General features: G+C 33.1%; 1 protein-coding gene across 1 annotated transcript in view; it reads right to left on the bottom strand.

The window, feature by feature from the left end:
• The window catches only part of LOC145260825 (uncharacterized), a 111510-nt gene that overhangs the window by 84446 nt on the left and 4559 nt on the right, over positions 1–22505 (bottom strand). Inside the window, exons 2-5 of the mRNA XM_080119107.1 lie at positions 17788–18344; positions 5953–6081; positions 3371–3467; positions 1465–1514 (exon numbers count right to left, since the gene is read on the bottom strand). Of these exons, the coding sequence (XP_079975233.1) occupies positions 1465–1514; positions 3371–3467; positions 5953–6081; positions 17788–18344 (833 nt within the window). The remainder of the gene's footprint in view (positions 1–1464; positions 1515–3370; positions 3468–5952; positions 6082–17787; positions 18345–22505) is intronic.

Raw genomic sequence — 22505 nt, 5'->3', positions numbered from 1 at the left:
TGTTTTTTTTTTTAATTTATAAGTTTGGTTGATTTGACATAGACTTGTTACTTTTTGGTTTGAAAATGATTTTCATTGTCTGGAAATATTTGGACTTAACACGTACTGTGAAAACTAACTTGCTTTTGGAAATGAAGAGAAGGGCAAATCCCAACGAAGCAGATAAATGAAAGAAGGTAGCTAATTGAACATTTGTATTTTGGCTTTGGTTTGAATTCTATGTCGATGTAAAAATACGACGCCTCACTACCTTCAAATAAATGTAAAGAAAAGAAGAATAAAGAATAAACCAAACGAACAAAGACGAAGATGTGTAGTTTATATCAGCTCGGTAACTTTCTTATGCCCGCTCGTATAATGCATTAATTTCTAATGCACCACGGTGTTTCTGGAGGGTCTTCTTTGTGCATTAAATAGGATGACATGTTATGGCGATCGCATCGAGCACGATTGCCACTAGTCTCTCCACATCATGGCCAATACGAGCAACCTCGCCACACCATCTGGGTGATATCATTCAACCCTCGCATTTCTAATATTAGTACTAAGTAACCTACTTCCGATGTTCACGTTAACGCTAGAGAATTCCCTATTCGAAAGACGGAGCAAAAGATAGCAAGCTTTGGTTTTGGAGGCTGGAGAATTACCTGTCTAATCGCAAGAGAGGAGGCAGACCTACTCCGGCGCATACGTGTTCCTCACACCAGTTTTATCAAACTTCATACGGAAACAGAACGATTGATGAGTTACAGGATAGACGGAAATAAACGCTTCTGATAAACGTAGCAATGAAACTCCAAATTCGACTCTCATATCTCGCAGGCTTTATCAAAGGGACCGAAATGTTAAAAGATGAGTCAAAAATCCCTGTCAAAGCGGCAGGCATGAACGAAACTGATCCAACTGCTAGCTAGAAGCTTGAAAGCTTAAAACCACACCTAACCAAGGTATTTAATGTTACAACGACTATAATAGCCGGGGTATCAGCAATAGAAGTTCATTTTCATTTTATAAAAAAAAAATAAAAAAAAAAAAAAAACACCACACCGAAAGCAAACGTTCTCAACTTTGAAAAAAAATATTTATTGTGTTTTATTTTGGATTTCTAAACATATATCTAAAATATTTATTCAACATTTGCTGTTGAGGATTGGTTGGCTTATTTGAGAGGCACTTTGGCCAGAACAATCCAATTATACTTAATCGACAAATACTTAAACAGCTATCGTTCGGTGCCAAACGAAATTGCGGTGGCGGACAGATTAATTTACAAGTGGGTCATTACATCAAATTGGACGTCAAAAAGAATGTTACAGTGTCCAGTGCCTGAAGAACATCTGCATAAGGTTTCTTGCTTCATGTGACTTAATATTTTCAAATCATGTTTTTTACCTGTACATTTTTCTGGTTACTTACCACCCTCAATAATCAGAACTTTGAAAAGTAAATAATATTCCATCTTACCTTTGCGTTCTCCATATTGCTCGTAAGTTTTGAATTCAGGTTTATGGACGCTGAAAAATATAAAGAATATATATAAAAGAACGATAACGGACAATGAAGTACAAATAATGGTATATTGATAAACAATGTCAACAATATATATATATATATATATATATATATATATATATATATATATATATATATATATATATATATATATATATATATATATACAGGGTGACCCAAAAAACAAAAGCAAATGGAGGCCATCTAGAACATATGCTGTAGAACGGAGGAAAAAAGGCCAAAGACCCTAATGTTTTGATGTGATGTTTTGAATATAATAAACTAGTTATGACCAAAGTTTCATTTAATTCGAACAAATTTTGATTGTAAAGTTATATATATATATATATATATATATATATATATATATATATATATATATATATATATATATATATATATATATATATATATATATATACTATTTATTTATATAAACATTTTATATCGCTAAAATAAATATGTTTATATCTCTTCTCTATACTTATAAAATGAAACAGTTTTCCTCTCTATAAAACATTACTCTAAAACAAACACAGAGGCCACATATAAATTCAATATGGGCACACTACTTGCCAATACCTGATGCCTGTTTTCCGGTTATTATCACTCGATTTTATTCAACATCGTAAATTTCTATAATATTTCCGAGGAGAATCACGCGTCCAAACAAATCATATCTAGAGGTGGTAGCAGGATACTTACTCATTATTATTATTATATCCTCCACCTTTCCTAGTTTACACCGTTACAAAATATTTCATAGGGTTCAATTATTACACCGCGTCCGTGATTATTTCATTTTATCATTTCGTTTTAATAACCGTAGTCTAATACTCATCCAGTATGTAAATAATTATCGCTCCCTTCCGTTTCGTTTTTTATGGCTTCTATTAATTGTATTGGCTGCTCAGATTTTTCAACGGTTTAAGAGAGTGCATTTTCGAACACTTTTAGAATTAGTTTCGTAAAGTTAAGTATGGCATTCGCCGTTATTCGCTTCGACAAAAATATAGAAACCTTTGCTTATCACACATCCAATAATACAACACGGATTTAAAAAAATGAACTACAAATCTGTTCCCTTCCAGTGAATACATACCTTACGACATTGATCAGATTTACTCATTTCTGTAATGTCTGCTTTCTAAGATATTTACAGGGAACTGCATTTTTCACGAAAACTATATTTTAAATGTAAATTAATCCAAATATGAAAATGTATCGAAAAAATTCATGAAATTCTGGCCATTATTTAATTTTTACTATTTATTATTAACAACACATGTATGTATTTAACTTAAAAATGGCTAATTTAATACAATCTTTTTTAGCGAATTGTCTTTTTTTAACTTTAAAAAAAGCTAAAAAGAATTGATTTTAAAAAATTATACTTTTTTGAATGAAAATTTAACATACAACACATTGTTTCGTTTTGTTTTTCTGAATAAGTTTTTTTTATATAAATTAAAAAGGAACGGATGTCAATAGACTTGCACATTTTTTAAAATTAAAAAAAATATAATAAAAAAATTACAGTCTGCTCTCAACATGACTTTTTTTTAATTATTCAATAAAATAATCAATTTAAAATCGTAAACAGACAGCCATGTCTTTTTTTTATATTTGGAGAGCAAGTGGGTTTAATGATTTTTAACTGATAAAGAACGACGATAAAGGGAAGGGATTCGTTTCTCATTAATTAATGTTTGCGATGATGATTTTTTTGTGTGACACTGGACGTACGGACAAGTACATAAATATTTAGATCAAAATGATGACAATCAGAACATATCCAACCGTGGGAGCTAAAATAAAGCATTATTTCCCAGTATTCCGAGAGAAAAGAAAGCGTTACCTTTAGTTATATCGATCCATTCATTTTCAGGGAGGTCTTTTTCATTTAAAGCATCCGTCAGATTTGAAATCCCATTACCAAGATTTTCTGAATAGGACTGTTTATAGAAATATAACGGGCATCGTTTGAATAAGATACATCATTTCATTTATTGAACAAAATATCAGTCATTAAGTTATTATACGTAAAATAATAAAACAATATCCACATATATTTATTATTTTATTACGAAAACATTTTATTTATTTATTTTTTACAAAGAAGTCACCATTTATCAAGACCCAGAGGCCACTCGAGGATAAGGGTTAATAAACGTACAGTGGTCAATGGGACAATGACGTAGTAATTGTTAGTAGTGGAAATTAGGTAAATTGGAACTACTTACGTTATATGAGAGGCATTCCAAAAAAGTTTCTTTTATTCCGCCCGAATGGATCAGAGAGAATGGCAAATTACATTTTTACGATGACTGAACTTATGCATTCATGACCTGAAAGTTTCATCTTTCTGTTGCAGATATTGACTGTGTGAGACTCTAAGAATGCAAACCCTGTCATGAATATGCGTCAGAAAAAGAGATGCTTCATTGAATTCTTGGCAAAAAAAAATGCACTGAGTATAGTGGTGACTATGCAGAAAAATAATTCTGGAGTACAGAAAGTCGCTCGTTTTAATAGTACTCCTCCTGTCTTCGTAGCTCTTCAACATTTTAGTTAAAAAATAATATGATTTACTTTCAGAACGGCCCTCGTATGAAAAAGCGCGCTCTGGACGCCCATGCACAGCCATCATTCATCGCTGGCAAAAGTGCATTGAAAATTGTAGTGACTAAAATAAATTATGGCGCACAAAGGGTAGCTCGTTTTAATAATACTACTCATGTCTTCGTAGCTCTTCAACATTTTCAGTCAAAAATAGAAGGCCTTACTTATAGAATAGCCCTTGCATTATCTTACATATAAAGTAAAACCAGATTTTGTTGACGTGGCGTTAGAGGCCTCAAATGGTTTGATTTTTTACAGGCCGTTCTTTTATGGGTTTTTAGCCGGTTAAAATTGTTTTTAAGGGGTTTAAAATGGATTAAAATTTAAAAAATCGTCAAACATTTTGTACATTCATCTTAGTTTTTTTTTTAAATTTTGAATCGATTTATATGCGTATCACGTTGTAGTAACGTTACCAGCTTTGAATGCTACAGTTTCGATTCTAGTTGAGGGCACCTGAATACTTTTTTTTAACTTTTGAAATCACGACTCTATTATAATATATACGAATCTGGACAAATTAAAATATCATATTTAAGCGTATTTACGCATGGGTTAAGCCCGCTAGTAGAATATATTTAAAGTTTTAAAGAAGGTACCCTCCGCCACAAAGCTTCCCTAGGTCAGAAGTGCACTTAGAATTCGAAACCATTTCCATTGTTTTCCGAAGAAAATTTCAAACATATGAATAAAATTTCATAAAAGTAGAATATATATAAAGTTTAAAAAAGACATTGTCTTCGTAACCCCTCCCTCTCTTAAAAGTACACGTATAGATTCGGGAATACTTCCATTGTCTTCCTTAGAAAGTTTAATATTAGAATTTATCTTTATAGTCGGACTCCTTGCCAGGATCAATGTGACACTCTCTCTCCAGATTTTCCTGTGTTCCATCAGCTGCCTCAGATCTTCAAGATCATAGTTGGGGCCATGCGCAATTTGCTGGATGTATGTGGATCTAGGTCGTCCTATCCTCATGCCCCCGCACCGTAGAGTCCACAGCAATACATTTCTCACCAGCTCTTGTTTGCTCCTCTGGCAGTTACTGGCAAATCGTAGACGTCACTCCCTGATGGTAGTAGATATAGTAGGTAGGTTGCCATAAAGTTGCTGCTTCGCGGGATGATCTTGCCAAGATATATTTAACATTGTTCATAGCATGCGGGTGTACGTACCGTTTAACTTTCTACTCAATCTTTTTGGAGCTTCAATGTGACATGTAAAAAAACAAAACATAATAATACACTTTTAGATTTTATGTAGATCCTCTAACCTTTCTTTCTATAGGGAGAACACAAACATCACATGCTTACATATAAACAAATATTGAGATTTAGATATAGAAATTACGTTTTTCCTAATGTGTAAAATAAATGTAATACTGGTTGTGGAACATAATATGGCGAGCTTTTCAATCCGTACGATTCGTTGACAAGATTAGCTAGTCATCTCCCTGGTATTGAAGCGGTGATGTGGCAGCCGAAGAAAAGAAAAATATAACAACGACCTTTTAGCTCAATGGTTTATGCTTTTTGATGTTTTATTCTCTTAATGTATTGTAGGATTGCACATAAGCTTCGCATTGCCACCCCCCCGTCCGAGGATGGATGTAAACGCAAACGGAGCTTCGAGAACTGCGACCGAATCCAATCAACTCACCCATCACAGAGAACTATCTTTTTCTTCTCGCTATGTGTAACTTAGGACTTCCTACCATGATGCAACTTACTCTACACGTAGCTCTAGTTCTAATCTTCCCTTCTTTTGGTTTCCTTTATATTACTTAAACTGTTTTAATAATTTAAGAGAGAGAATTACCTCATCACCTTTTTCTGTGGATAAAACATTAGTCATTGCGTTTTCAATTTCGTTGAAGACGTTGACAATTTCCGTTGAGTTATCAGCAGCTTTCCTTATTTTATTCCGAATTCGTTCCCTTGGACCGACCTGAAAATGTGAAATGAGAGGCCATTCAATCAATAAAGTATCTTTAAAATACAAAAAGCAAAAATAAAAATACATCTTTATGTCATGTTGTTAGTTTACCGGAAAACACCGGAAACTATTAAACTGGCCGATTATTAGGAAATTATAATTATTAAGTATAATTGTAAGATAGAAATATTTTATCGATATGAAAAGTTATGTTGAAATATTTACATTTACTAGTTCTCAGGAATGTTAATTTGATGTGAGTTTGACAGATGGAATTTAAGCTAACCATAATATAAGCAAATATACGTGACAAAAACCCAACAAGAATCTTTAGGCTACGTATTGTGATGACGTATTAAAAATATAGATTTTGAGATGTAGAGAGAGAGAGAGAGAGAGAGAGAGAGAGAGAGAGAGAGAGAGAGAGAGAGAGAGTAAGTAGTTCGATACGCAACACGTTATCAAACGGATGGGGTTTATGACAAGAAGCCCATGGAAGCCAGAAGGGAGCGACTTAGAAAAACTTAACCTCATACAAAGCGTGCCAACTCTGAAGAAGAACCCAGCAATAAATAAATGATTATATCAAAATATAATTTCCGTCCGAGCGTTTTCACTTTTGAAGAGAAGCACATTTAATTTCAAGACGCATGGAAGGAACGCACGGAAAGAAAGATTTGAGGTATGTTTTTGCTGGTGTTCCAACCGACAACGATATCTATAAACTGTTAATTTATATAAACACATATCAACACACAATAAAGAATACATTAGAGGAACCATATATCAAAACATTAACACTCATAAGTTAAAAGATACTCATTTTAGAAACACACGTTAAATAGGCACCCGTATATAACGCTCGTTATGTTTATATACACCCCCAGTATACTACATATAACCGTTTGATGCCGTTTCAAAACCCATTTATATTTCATATCCCCGTTTTGATAGCTCGCTATCCAAAATTTATTCCAGCAATTTATGTCCAAAAATCTAAATTTCGCATTTTTAATTGGGTGAACCCATTGTAGAATATTGCCCAAGCCGCAATACAACCTCACATCCAATCCTTAAGTGTCAGAGTTACGATGTCGAAAACATGTTTTAGTCAGAATTACCTAACGTAGATTAGTCTGACATCCGGCTGTGTTAGGACCAAAAGGCGTCTGCACTGAGATCCAGTGGTCTATGGTTTTCTTGCAAAAGCGTCTGTTTACAAATTTTCTATTTTGTAGCGATTATCATGACCCCTAAGATGTGATACCCTCGTGTCGAACATCATTTCTTGTCCTTACATAACACTCGACGCTACTTTTTTTTTTATTGAATAAATGCTTCAATATAAATTAAACCACTAACAACTTAGCCAGCTAGGTAGAAAATCGATTTTGCCTTTTTTAAAAACAGCAGTAAATAAGTATAAATATTTTAAAAATGCTATGCGGTCTGTAGTCTCGTTTTTGAACAAAATAAACGCTTAAAATAAGTGAAACCACTAACAACTTCGCCAGTTAGGTAGAAAACGGACGCTTAGAAAATCGATTTTACTTTTTTTAAAACAATAGTAAACAAGCAAAAATATTTTTTAAAAACATTATGGGGGGGGGTATAGTCTCTTTCAAAAACAATCTCCTTCAAGATGTATTACACTGATATTTATTCAATAAGGGACCAGTTTTCCTATCTCGCAAAAAGGGACGAGTTTTCTGGGTACGAGTTTTCCGAGTACGGGTTTTCCGGGTACGAGAAAACTCTTTAATCCTTGGTATTTTGAAACTTAATGCTTTTCACCAGAAGAAAAGAGCATGGTTAAATATACAAACAATGGCATAAGAAACATTAGCCGAGAAATAAAAATAAATATACTTATATAAAGGCTGAACAGAGAGCAAATAATAGGGATGAATAGAAGAACTATACTGAAGAATAGAAAATATATAGAGAGAAATATATTATTTAATACAGAAAGATAAAATAATAATGAACGAGAATAACAATAAAGGTATAATAAATACAATAAAAAGATAATTGTTTATTTTTAATTTCATCACTTTATGGCAATCTAAATAAACGCGCAATCTGAATTCTTCTATATGTTTCATTTCCAACATTATATGGACATGCTTATTTCTTTTCAAGAAAAATGTCGGTTTTTTTTATTTTCTGATGAGTATACGCAAGAAAAAGTTCAATTCAGATTCATCCCAAAGCAGCAAAACTAAGGCTGGATTGCCAGAACACTATATATACAAATTTAGGCAAACTTGGGCATATTTTATTGGTTGGAATATATAGGTTATTTTTAACCAATTGCCATAAATTTTAACAATAGAATAATATTAAAATCTTCTAAAATCCTGCAATCTTTATGTAGTTTCGGCACATAGAACCGAAGATATGAGCATTTCAATATTCAATTTGGCCACGAGTATAGATGTATATACCAATTTTTAGGGCAATTTTATAAGTTTGAAATCTCAGCAACTAAACATCAGAATTTTACAAATGAAGGTCCGTTGGAAGGCTAATGATCTGAATTGTGTAGTGGGCTATGTTACATTTAAAGTCGCATATTACTGTTTCAAGAAGTGGGGGATCACTTTTTTATATTAATTTAACGTTTAATGAGCACCCATTTCTTGGCCACCATAGCTATAAAATGGATGTTCATTTTACGTTAAATTAATGTAGAAAAATAACACCCCACTTCATAATTTCTTCATATCTTGGAAATTACTTGTTTCCTGTGATTTTTACTATTATTTTCTTATTCAGCACCCTTGAAAACCTATAATAGCGGTAATTTAAAAGGAGTTTTGCCGTTGAGTCTCGAGGGGTTCAAAAGAGGTAAAAAATGCCCCCAAATGGCCCCAAAAAACACGTTTTGCCCAATATTTTTTAATCCATCGATTTGATTTTTCTAAAATTTGGCCAAAATGCGGAGCCCATTATTCTTAATATAAATCCAGTATGAATGACCCTTGCTAAATTCTGGTTCAGGTCCCCGAGGATTTTCAGTGCTATAAACGTCCCATTTTGTGGTTCTTTTTTCATATTTCTCAACAAAAACTTGATATGTCTGACTATATATTATTTTTTCACGGTATTCAACTCAAATATATATGTGTTAAGGCCTGAAACTGCACCTTTATCCATTTACATTGGCATTCGGCGTCTCCAGAGGCTCAAAAGAGATAAAAAATGTCCCAAAATGGCCAAAAATGACACTTTTTGCCCCATAGCGTTTAATCCATTCTATTAGATTTTCTTAGAACTTGGCCAAAATGTGGAGGCCATTGTCTTAATATAAATTCAGTATGGGTGACCCTGGCAAAATTCTGGTTTGCATCTTTTTGGGACTTTTGGGGCTTAAAAACATGCCTTTTTGGAGCTCTTTTTTAATATTACTCAAAAACTTGATATGTATGTCTATATAGTGGTTTTCTATGGTGCTGAATTCAAATATACATGTCTTAAAGTATGAAATCGCACCGTTTGCCCATTTTCACTGGGATTCGCCGACACAGGAGCTCAAAAAGGATCACAAATGCCCTAAAATTGCAAAAAAAAAAAATGACACTTGTTACCTATAACGTTTGCCCCATTCATTAGATTTTTCTGAAACTTGGCGAAAATGTGAAAGCAACGTTCGCCCTTCACATTTCTCACATTCATCATTTCTTCACTATTTTTTGTGGCGTCATCTCACATACAGCACCAGAGGGGGGGCACGCACGCGCGGCTTGTTCTTTGGGTATTAACTGGGCCAGGTTTCGTCAGTATGGCAGTTTTTCAGCCATTTTATTTATTCTTATTATATAAAGAATAAGGAATGAGATATTGTTTTCAATACAGTAAAATAAGAGGGAGAAATAGACTGATGTGAGATGACAAAGGAGCGTGGGAAAGGAATGTGGAAAAACGGGGAAGGGGAAAATAAAAAAGGTAGAAGTTTTAATACAAATATTTTAAAAACAGTTCTTGATCTCTTCTATTTTGTTTTATTTTTGTAGCCCGGGGCAGAACCAGATAATCCAGCTAGTATATATATATATATATATATATATATATATATATATATATATATATATATATATATATATATATACTAGCTGTACCCTGCCACGCGTTGCTGTGGCTCAAATTGGCGCAATGGAAAAAGTTCCAAAATGAGAAAAAGCATGTTTCTTATATGTTTAAATTTCCATTTTGCATGGGTACACAGTTTTTGTTGTTCCATTTTCTTAGCTGATATAGAGATTTTCCGGTTTGGTGACTCTTGAATATGTAACATAAATTGTCCATGTGAAAAAACAGTCAGTGTGTAACTGTAAGGCCCACAATTGTAAAGATTGTTCCCTGTGCTTTGTTGATGGTTATTGCAAATGACAATAAAATTGGAAAGTGCAATTTGCTAAAGTGTAATGATGTATCCGGTGGAATCATAGGAATGCATGGAATGAAGATATATTCATCTGTGAAAGGTCCTGTTAAGATTGCTGTTTCTATGATATTGTTTGTTATTTTTTTTTTTTTACTGCAAGCTATGTGCCATTGCAAAGCTTGGATTGGTTTATATTTCACAACATGATAATTAGTACACCAAATTTCAGTTACAATACATGCGGTGGCATCCCTGGCAAATATAACTGTTGGATAATTAACCACTTTATCTGCTTTCACAACAGTGTCGATGGATTTGTATTTGACTACCTCACTTGGAATTTTACATTTAATTATAGCGTTAAGTTCATGGGCATCTTTGTATTGACCTGCAAGAATAGCTCATTCACTCAGTCAAATGGAATTCTTATATTTTGAATATCTGCAAAAACCTTTTAAACTAACTATTCTTTTGATGAAATAAAATTACAGAAATTACAGAAGTTAAAAGTCAAAGAATTTTGCCCTTAACTCTGATCAGCTGGCACTTTTTCGTACCCAATTTCCCACAAGTGATGCAAAAGTTTTTGTGCGGATCGAACAGTCTGCAACTGTACATGCATATTTTGAGTTAAGTTTAATGTCTTCACATGGAACAAAAAAGTAGAGTATTTGAGGCAAGCATTTATTTCATCTGTGTTGATTGAAGAATAACAGGTAACATTTGTCTGAAATCTCCTGCAAGCAATATTACTGCATTCCCAAATGGTCTGACATTGCCACGCAAATCTTGCAAGGATCGACCAAGAGCCTCAAGTTATTTTTTGCGTACCATTGTGCATTCATCCTAAACAATAAGTTTGCATTTCTGCAATATTTTTCCCCATATTGGATGTTTTGGAGATGTCGAAGATGAGATTTTTTGAAAAGTTGAATGTTTTAAAGTAGAATAAATAATTCTTCTACTTGGCAGCAAGGTCGCAGGTATTCCTCATGCAGCAAGGGCTAAGGTTATGTCATTTTGTTACCAAATGGCTGCCAAAATCAATTTAATTAGAAAGGTTTTACCAGTTACTTCTGGTGCTGTTCAAGGTAGCAGTAATTTCCAAATAACTTCTATTCTCACAGTCAGTAAATTAGGTGACTAAAAAAGGATTTATCCATGTTTTGACAATGCCTTATTCACTGTAATTAATTTAGGAGACTAAAATAGGATGAGGGATTAGAGATGGACAGATAGAGAGGAAGATATATAGATAGAAAAGAGACAGTGAGAGGAAAATAGAGAAAGAGAAGGAGATAGAGAGATAAAGGGATTGATAGATAAACAGAGAGAGAGGTGGAGTGTTAGAAACAGAGAGGGATGAAACAGAGGAAAGGAGAGAGATAGAGGGAGTTAGAGAGAGAAAGGGCCTCAAAGAGAGATGGAGAGGGTGATATAGAGAGAAAGATAGATTGAGAGAGGGAAAGGGAGAGATGGATAGAGAGAGATATTGAGAGAGGGGGATAGAAACAGAAGGTGAACTACACTTCACCGTTTTTTTCCTCGTTCAGTAGAGAAGAACTCTTTCGAGACTGAGGCAATTTTAATGTTTTGTTATTATCCAGAGTACCCCTTTTTTTGGGGGGGGGCTAGATTTTCCTCGCATTAGAAACCGACCGGGTTATCTGTACTTTCACTTAAGAAATTAATAAAAGAAAAACATTGCAAAATTTGAATTTAACAGAAAAATACTATTTCAAAAAATAGCACGGTAACATAAGTGCATAAGTGCCACTTTAGGTACTCCTTGGGCGTTGAGTTCCATGGGGACAGGCATAATTATTTAATGGTCGCTCCCTTAGCCCCCCCCTCCCAGTCAAGGCTAATGCATGCGCATGTAACATTTTTTTTATTTACTGACGTTGGCTTAGTAACTAAACGATTTATTGATAATTTCGTAACCCTTAAACGCATGCCGGAAGATTTAAATTGGTTCATTATTGTTGTAATGAAAAAAAAAAAGTTTCATTCAACACAAAACCAAAAACACATATTAATGATAAATGATTTATTATTCTATTCATTGAAATTTACTAATTTTTAAATTAAAAATTAAAAAAAAAAGTTAATTAAAAAAATAGTTGCTTATGTGCGCATAAACAACTTGATTTTTTTTCAGATTAGGTCCACCTTATAATCACCCCCCTCCCCAACCTCCTCATATTAAGAACAGCTTCCGGAATAAACACCACTTTTGGAGGGGGGGCTATTTGCAAAATTTAACTGATATTTGTTGTCAGCATACCCACCCGAAATTACTATTAAAAAAAAAAAGGAGGGGTTCAGTGCCCGTGGCAGAGAAGTAGATTTATTTATCAATAAAAGTTGCGGAGAAGTAAATTTATTTATCAATAAAAGTCGTCATTTAAAAAAGAAAATTGTGGAGGTGGACCTAAATGTTTTGTTTTCGCACTATTCAACAATTTGTTCATCTGCGCATGTAAATTAAAAAATATTTGTAAAAGTGAGAAGTTATTAGTAAATGATTTAGTTTTTTTTTTAATTTATTTATTTATTTTTTTTTTTACATTAGATCCACCTCCACAAATGTTAAGAACGGCTTTCAGAATAAACACCCCAACCTCTCCATGTTAACAACGGATTTCGGAATAAACACCATTGGGGGGGATATTTTAAAAAAAAGTCGATAAAAGTCGTCATTTAAAAAGAAATTTAAAATCAAATGTTTGTAAAAAGTGAGAAATTATTAATAAATGTTTAGTAACATTTTTCGGTGCTAATGCAGAGAGTGATCTGCGCTATTTTTTAAATCGTGTTTTTTTTTTAAATCAATTTCAAGGTTAAAGTACAGAATAGGTACAAAACACCCCCCATGTTAAGAATGGTTTTTTAAATAATAACGTTATTATTTCAGCATGGATCACTCTCTGCATGAGTACCCATTTTTCTTTTAATATTCATAAAAAGTAAAACTTTTTTCAAAATAAATAAATAAATAAATAAATGTTTGTAAATGTGACAGATAATCGTTTAGTTACGGCAACGTCAGTAAATAAAATATGTTACGCGCGGGGTGAGGTGGGAGACTAAGGGAGCGACTATTATTTTTGTTTTCTACTGGTCGCCATGGAACTCAACGCTCAAGGAGTACCAAAATTTAATTTTTTTGTCAAATAAATAAATTTCAAGCAATTTTTGCAATAAATAATAGATAGCAACTTCGTTAATTTTACGACTCGCCCCAGCATATTATAAACACCCTAACTTCCCCATGTTAAGAACGGCTTTCGAGGTTTATGGAAGGGCGTTTTTTTATTGTTTTTTTTAACATGGGGGGGGGGTTAGGGTGTTTATAATACGTTGAGGCATGTCGTAAAAATGAAACAGTTTAGAAAAAGTTAAAACAAACTTTTTTATGTAAACAATGCCGTGAAAATAAACTAAACAATTAAAACGTAATGTTTCATGAGTGAAGCCTTAACATAAATAAAATTTAAAAAACATAAGTACATAAATGAATTTAAAGTTTTAAAATATGAGATTATTATTATTTTTGTGTGTGTCTGTGTGTGTGTGTGTGTGTGTGTGTGTGTGCTAATGCAGAGAGTGATCCGCGCTATTTTTTAAAAATCGTTTTCCACGTTTAAAGTTTTATGATATGTTTTTATTCAATTGTAAGGTTAAAGTACAGAATAGGTACAAAACACCCTCCCTTCCCCATGTTAAGAATGGCTTTTTAAATAATAACATTATTATTTCAGCACGGATCACTCTCTGCATGAGTAAGTTTTTTTGTTTTTTTTTTACTTATCGAGTTAACAGAAAATGAAATCTTTCGTCAATTCGTGGCTGTGAAATGAATCGAACCGGAAGTTCAGTTTTATCAACAGAACAGATTCGCAGTAAAAAAAATATATTTATTTTATTTAATATTTTAATTTTAATAAATCGCGAGGTAAATTTATTTGAATAACATAAAAACATACCTCGACTCTAAAGATGGGTTGTCTGAAAATTTCAAATAAATTGGTAACTTAGAAATAGGGTTTTATTTGTTTAGAACGAACCAACTTTACATTTATATATATATATATATATATATATATATATATATATATATATATATATATATATATATATATATATATATAGTCATCCACATGCAGTACTGTTTCGCTGTTTCACAGCTCACCAGTGCGGCTAGACAAGCAACAACCTCAAGCCAGGATTGAAACCCGACCGCCTGTACGACAGTCAAGGCTCCTAATCATTATGCTAATCAACTAATGAGCGAGTCGTGAATAAACGATGTTTTGACATCGTCCGAAATACCTAAGCTCGATTTGTTTACACAAAGAGCGTCGCTTAATACGCTAATGGTAACTCGTTTATCACTTCTCAATATGCTCAACTCAAGATGAGGAGCATTATAGTCATCCACATGCAGTACTGTTTCGCTGTTTCACAGCTCATCAGTGCAGCTAGATAGGCAACTACCACTCGGAAGTTTTTTACCCTCTATAAAAAAAACTTATTTAATTTATATATATATATATATATATATATATATATATATATATATATATATATATATATCATTCATTGGAAAACTATTTAGTCAGTAAGTCATCTAATCACCCACAATCGCTGCATCAACTTGCTTTCTTGAATTCACAATAGTCCTAATGTTATTTCAGAGACCATCAGTTAATTACCATGAAACTGTTTCGGGGATTTAAAAACAAAACAGTATATTAAATCACGGCTCCCCAGCAATGTTGATCAAACACCACCTCCCTTAATCACAAGAACCCCCCCAAAAATGTTCTGAATATTTGTATAAATATATAGAGAGAGACAATTTAATCGTAGTTTATTTGATGTTAATATTTTTATAACACAATGTACACATTTAATTTTGTTTCGATCTAAATGTATGGTTTCATTTTCAGTAATTTTTAAAATTGCATTTCAAATCGATTTTTATTGTGCACTTTATCTAGATCGATATTTGATTTTTAATGATTTTCAGCAATAGTGGAAGGATTTTTAATTTTAATCCGCGTGGAAGTATGTACTAGTATTATCGGGGCCTGGTTAATACCAGATGGGTGACCATTAGGGAATTCGAGGCGCTGTATGTGCTTTCCGCTGGTCTCGGCATTGTTTCCAGTTGTTCTGAACCTCTACTTGCCACTGGTATTGTCGACTCAGGAGAGGTGTGGTTGGAGATTGTGCAACTCTTGCCAAAAAAATTCCGCGCCCAGGCACCCTTACAGTGGGTATCCATAGTCTGTCAAGCCTTTTTTTATCATTTATGAATTAAGTGAGACGTATTTTTGTTGATTAACAGGTAAATTTACATTTTAAGTGTTTTGATCGGTTATTTATGCACGTCATTTATTGTTACATTTCTTTAAAAAATTAATAATCTATCATATAAATCTCATCTGTCTGTTTATATGTATGTATGTATGTGTGTATGTATGTATGTATGTATGTATGTATGTATGTATGTCTGCCTAAAACTTTCGACAGTGGCGACGGATTTCACGAGATCGGTATCGTTTTGACGCTTGACCTTTCGACAAATATCGAAGCATTGGCTAAAAACATAATTTCATTCACCCTCAACTGGACACTTTTCTACAAAGAGGAGTCGCTTTTTTCGCCGATATTTTCGAAAGTCATCCCCTCTTTTCGATTGACTAGCCTTAATTTAAACCTTCGCCGTTTCTGGTTTGGCGATGGCCGCAACGGCAAAAACATCATTTATTTTTGTTCACGTTCTTTTCCTCCTTCGCGGTACGTGTTCGAGCCTATTACCACTATTTTTTTTTCTGAACACACACCTACAAACATCCGGGCAACGCCGGGCACCCAAGTTAGTCTTATTCTATGATTAGCATGTTTGTGTGTGTGTGCATGTGTGCGCCTGGACGTGTGTGTAAGAGAGAAGTCGTCGTGTTCATAAGAGTGATATACTTTGACGAAATCGTAACAATTGTGTCCCCCTCGATTTAAATAGCCTCGACTAACGAGACAAGCAGCAAAATGTCACCCTTTCACTATTGAGGTGCTTAAATACTAGAAAGCTTTCTAACCTAATCGTTTCTTTTCTCGGATTCCTAGACTTTGGATTCCCCTTCCCGATTCTTGCGTCCCTGACTGTACTAACGTACAGAAATTTAAAGTCATCTCACTGCTCAACTCCCTACCAAGTGCCCATGAAGGTACGCTACCAAATAGTAATGCACTATGTCCAAGTGACAAATTGTCTTGGTTGTGATACATAAGAATAAAAGATAGATTCTATTTGTTGACATTGAGTTTTAAGACGACCATGTTGCATCCCGCAAGAAATCAATCCTATAAGCTTTACAAATTAATGGAAATAGACTTTTGTTTTTCAAAATAAAATCATATAATTTTGTTTTCTTGGGATGTTCTGAATATTGCCAAGAGAATTCATACTCTACTCATATTCATATCTATGAAAGGAGGTAATGCTTAAAACAACTTGTATTATTATTTTTTTTTAGCATCCTATTGTTAAATATTGTCATCTCGGAAAACGTTGGGTCACCAGATAGAAGGAAGAGATAAGGGGGTTGTGCTGTAAGATGTTCAGATGTTATTGAAACGAAATATTTCAATAGCAGATTTTTTTAAAGTCGCAAAAGAAAGTTTACCGGGTCAAATATATAATGTAAAAAAATAAAATGTTTACAGTTTTTTTTATTATATTATAGTCTTGGAATGTTGGTTAAATAAACGAATAGAATGATAATTACCAAATAATAATAATAATAATAATAATAATAATAATAATAATAATAGTAACAATAATAATAATAATAATAATAATGATAATAATAATAATAATAATAATAATAATAATAATAATAATAACAATAATAATAATAAAAGTTAACCGACACACACGCATACACGTCCACTAGACCACAAGAGCCACTACGTGATATTACACGTTTATGTAGATGTTATATGACATGTATCGCAGACACACTCTCTTTCTCTCTTTCTCTCTCTCTCTCTCATATATATATATATATATATATATATATATATATATATATATATATATATATATATATATATATATGATGGACTCTACCGTCGGTTTCGAAGTATGAGCTTCCACCACAAGAACTAAGTTGCTCGAAAATCCACACTGATGATTGCTTTGTATGCAACATATAACAGACTGATTATTTGGCATCGTTTACATAGAGACTATGTAACACTCTCATTAATTTAGAAAGAAGAATATAAAATAATTATTGTTATAAAAAAATTGTTGTTACCGTTGTATAAATCCCCAATGTAGTTTGGAAACTTGTAGTGGTTGTCCAAAGTGTTGTAGTCAAAATAGTTGTTTGATTTGTAGTGTTCTGACTTTGTAATGTTGTTGCCAAAGGAATTGTAGTAGTTAAATTTCCGAAATAATTCGTTGATCCATTTGATGTGGCATTTGGACTTGGTGTTGCAACATAATGCGAAGTCGTGGTTAAATTTCCGAAATAATTCGTTGATCCATTTGATGTGGCATTTGGCGTTGGCGTTGCAACATGAGGCGAAGTCGTGGTTAAATTTCCGAAAGAACTCGTTGATCCATTTGATGTGGCATTTGGCGTTGGCGTTGCAACATGAGGCGAAGTCGTGGTTAAATTTCCGAAAGAACTCGTTGATCCATTTGATGTAGCATTTGGACTTGGTGTTGCAACATAAGGCGAAGTCGTGGTTAAATTTCCAGAAAAAGGAGTTGGTGTAACGTTGGTAGTATTGGTAACATTATTACCTAATGTTGTTACATTTCCGAAAAAGGGAATAGTTGAAAGTTCTGTTGTAAGGTTGTACGAACCTGTTTAAAAATAAATGTTCGTAAAATGTTTTAGATTTTAGTTTAATTTTATAAAAAAAAAACCCCAAAACAACAAAAAACAAATCTTCTACTCTCATCAATAGCACCAAAAATAATCATAATAAACGACACGAACATGGAATCAGAATTATTATATGTCGACTTTTGATAGAATAAATATACGTCTTAAAGAAGATAATTTAAGATTCCTGGCCTATCAACATCATATCATCTCACCTAGCTAACCCCTTTACAGTTGACTAGAAAATAAACCCGACGTTGCCCAGGATTGAATGATGATCAACGAATGTTTCAAACTCCCAAACATGTTTTTATTGTTATCAAAATCGACGAAATCGCCAATTTTTCAATCAAATCGATTAATTGCCTGATCTAGTTGGGGATCCATTACAGTACACCAGGAGAAAGCTTCACATGCCTCTCCACAGTCATAGTCCATAATACATTATACACTCTACATTGCCCTGCAAAAAAAACTACTGTTGATTTATATATATATATATATATATATATATATATATATATACATGCACACGATACATACATTCATATATATATATATATATATATATATATGTGTGTGTGTGTGTGTGTGTGTGTGTGTGTGCGTATGCGTGTGTGTGTGTGTATTAGCATGGGTGGCCGGCGTTGCCCGGGTGTTTGGAGGTGTGTGTTGAGTAAAAAATAAAGAGTTAGTAGGAAGGCCGGCCCGAACCCATACCGTGAAGGAAGAAAAGAACAGGAAAAAACGTAACGTCTTTGCTGTTACGACAACCGCCAAACCGAAAGTGACGTAGGTTTAAATTAAGGCTAGAAAATCGAAAAGAGGGGATGACTTTCGAAAATATTGGTGAAAAAAGCGACCCCTCCCTGTAGAAAAGTGTCCAGTTGAGGGTGAAGAAATTAATGTTTTAACAAATTTTTCGGTACTTGTCGTCTGAAGGGTCGAACTTCAAAACGATACCGATTATGTGAAAATCCGTTGCCTCTGTCAAAAGTATTAGGCAGACATGCAGACATACATACATAGATTTATATATAGGTAGCTCAAATTTTCGACCCAAACCGATTAAAAACTTGCCCTATCTCTGAATACTCTTTATGTAAAATTCAAAATGTTTAGACTAGAAATTGTCTGAGTAATTTGGTAGAGACCGAAGCTGTCAATTTTTTTTTAACTTTGACCCCTATTATGACTCCTTAACATTTATTCTTTTGGGTTCAAATCGAATTACTAAGTTAGATCGATGTCCAAGGAACCTATATCTAAAATTTCAATTGTTTATGCCCAAAATTGGCGGAAGAGTTTGGTAGAGTTCTCAAAGGTAAAATCGTTGAACTTTTATCCCTTAGCAGCCACATTTCTGGCCGAAAATGGATTACAAACATTTTCCCAAATCTCCATACTCTGTATATCAAATTTCGAGTATGTAGACTGAAAATTGACAAAGTTATTGGGTAGGAAAATGTACATAGACATACACACAGACAGACAGACACTTTCACACACAATGTGTTTCCAAAGAGTGCTCAATGTTTAGACAGAGCGATATGAATATGTTGAATATGAAAACTAGTGGCTACACATATGCAAATATGTTTCACATCATCAGGCCAAGATATTCTTGGCTTGATGATGTGATTTCCCCTAGCAGGGTGGTCGAAACATATTTGCATATGTGTAGCCACTAGTTTTCATATTCAACATATATATATATATATATATATATATATATATATATATATATATATATATATATATATATACACACACACATATATATACATATATATATGTATATATATATGTATATATATCTGTATAAGTAAAAGTGTGTGTGTCTGTGTCTGTGTCTGTGTACATTTCCATACGCAATAACTCTGCGAATATTTAGTCTACAGACTCGGAATTTGATATACAGGGTACTGAGATTTGGGAAAATCGATGTGATTGGTTTTCGGCCAGAAATTCGGCTGTTAAGACGTCAAAGTTCAACGATTTGACTTTTGAGAACTCTAACAAACTCCTCCGACAATTTTGGGTCTAAACACTTGAAATTTTAGATATAGGTTCGTTGGACATGAATCTAACTTAATAACTTGATTTGAGCCCAAAGCAATAAATATTAAGGAGTCATAATAACGGTCAAAGTTAAAAAAATTTACCTTTTTTTTTTTTTTTTGCTCAACATGAACCTCAAAACACCCGGGCAACGCCGGGCTGAAATGCTAGTATATATATATATATATATATATATATATATATATATATATATATATATATATATATATATATATATATATATATATATATATATATATAAAGGCTTGAGTTAAATTTTATAATGCAAAAGTTAAGTACTATGGTTCAATTATGCTCTAAACAGAAACATTTATTTCGAACACGTCTCTGTCATATCGAAAAATTTAATGTTGGTTTTATATATCTATATTTGTGTGAAATTTAATAAAAATGCCTAGTGGGGTCTATAGGAAACTCTCTCTCTATCTCTCTCTCTCACACACACACACACACACACACACACACACACACACACACACACACACACAAACACACACTGACAAGACTCCTTATATATATATATATAAAAGTAGAGATTAAACGAGAACACGCAGCTCGAAATACTAGCAAATGTATTTTCTGCCTAACTTTCTATAATAGAAGGTGCCTTTAATAAGTTCCCAGATTATCTTGTACAGGCATTTAAAATTATCGTAGACTTTCCAAAATTCAGTATGTTATTGCTATATATCTTATGAGATGACTGGCCAATTTTTATGAGTTCAGATTTAATGAACAACCACAGCAGGAAATAGAATACGCCCTACTAAAGCCTGTGAATTTCAAAAAATGCAATCTTGACGCGAGGACAATTTAGAAGAACAGTATGCAATAAAGGTCTGTTTAAAAAAAATCCGCAGAATCGTATGGAATGCTTCACACTGCTTTTGAACAATCTTGCATGAATCGAGCATCAGTTTTTGAGTGGCATAAGAGATTTAAGGACGGCAAGGATTAGGAAAGGTTTGTGAGGAGTAAGGAAGTCAGAAATCAGAATTGATTCGACAAATTAAGAATTGCATGGATAAGGACCGTCATGTGCCTATAGAGACAATAAGCGCACAGTTTGATGTCAGTGTGGGAACTGTGCAAATAATTATTCCGGGGAACAAGATGAGGAAGATTTGCGCAAGGTTTGCCCCAAAAGAGGACTTTCATGGGACCTTTCACAAGTTTTTGAAATAGTATAACAAGTGTATTGCAGTTGGAGGAGATTACTTCGAAAGGGACTAGAGTTTCATGTGTGTACTATCAATAAAAGTGCCCATACCCCAAAAGTCTGGAAACTAATTGAAGACGCCTCGTATAAAATATATCTGTCCGTCAATATTAGCTAATTTATTTTAATTATGTATTATATTTCGGAACGTGTAATTTGATAAGTATGTTCTACTATGTATAGGCATTTTAAGGGGGGGGGGTTCATGACATAGGGTCTATATTTCTTTAGTACTATTCTCTCTAAAGATATGCACACACACATATATGTATATATATATATGCATACACATTTCCTCATATATATATTTTTGATGGGATGATTCCAATATTTTTCCGATTCCAATAAAATTCCCGATTCCGTACTCAATTCCCGATTCCGATACAATTACCGAATCTGATTTCGATTCTTTATATATATATATATATATAAATATATATATATATATATATATATATATATATATTTATATATATATATATATATCTTAATATTTATTCTTTTATTATTACTAGCACTACTACCAGCAATAGAAAATTTTGTTTTAATCAAAATGAAATTAAAAAAGACAATTTAAGAACCGTTTTTGACATCAGAAAATAGGCACACATTGTTCCTATACCGATAACACTAAAAATTCTGATTTTTCCGATTCTGATTAATCGTCCCAACACACACACACACACACACACACACACACACACACACACACACACACACATATATATATATATATATATATATATATATATATATATATATATATATATATATATATATACAGGGCGAACAGAAAGTCCTTGGACCATTTTTAGTTTTAAAATTAAATATTGTTAAA

The sequence above is a fragment of the Euprymna scolopes genome, chromosome 3, assembly GCF_053919585.1.
Source record: "Euprymna scolopes isolate OS-2025 chromosome 3, ASM5391958v1, whole genome shotgun sequence".
Lineage (NCBI taxonomy): Eukaryota > Metazoa > Mollusca > Cephalopoda > Sepiida > Sepiolidae > Euprymna > Euprymna scolopes.
This window is presented reverse-complemented; position numbering and strand designations above follow the sequence as displayed.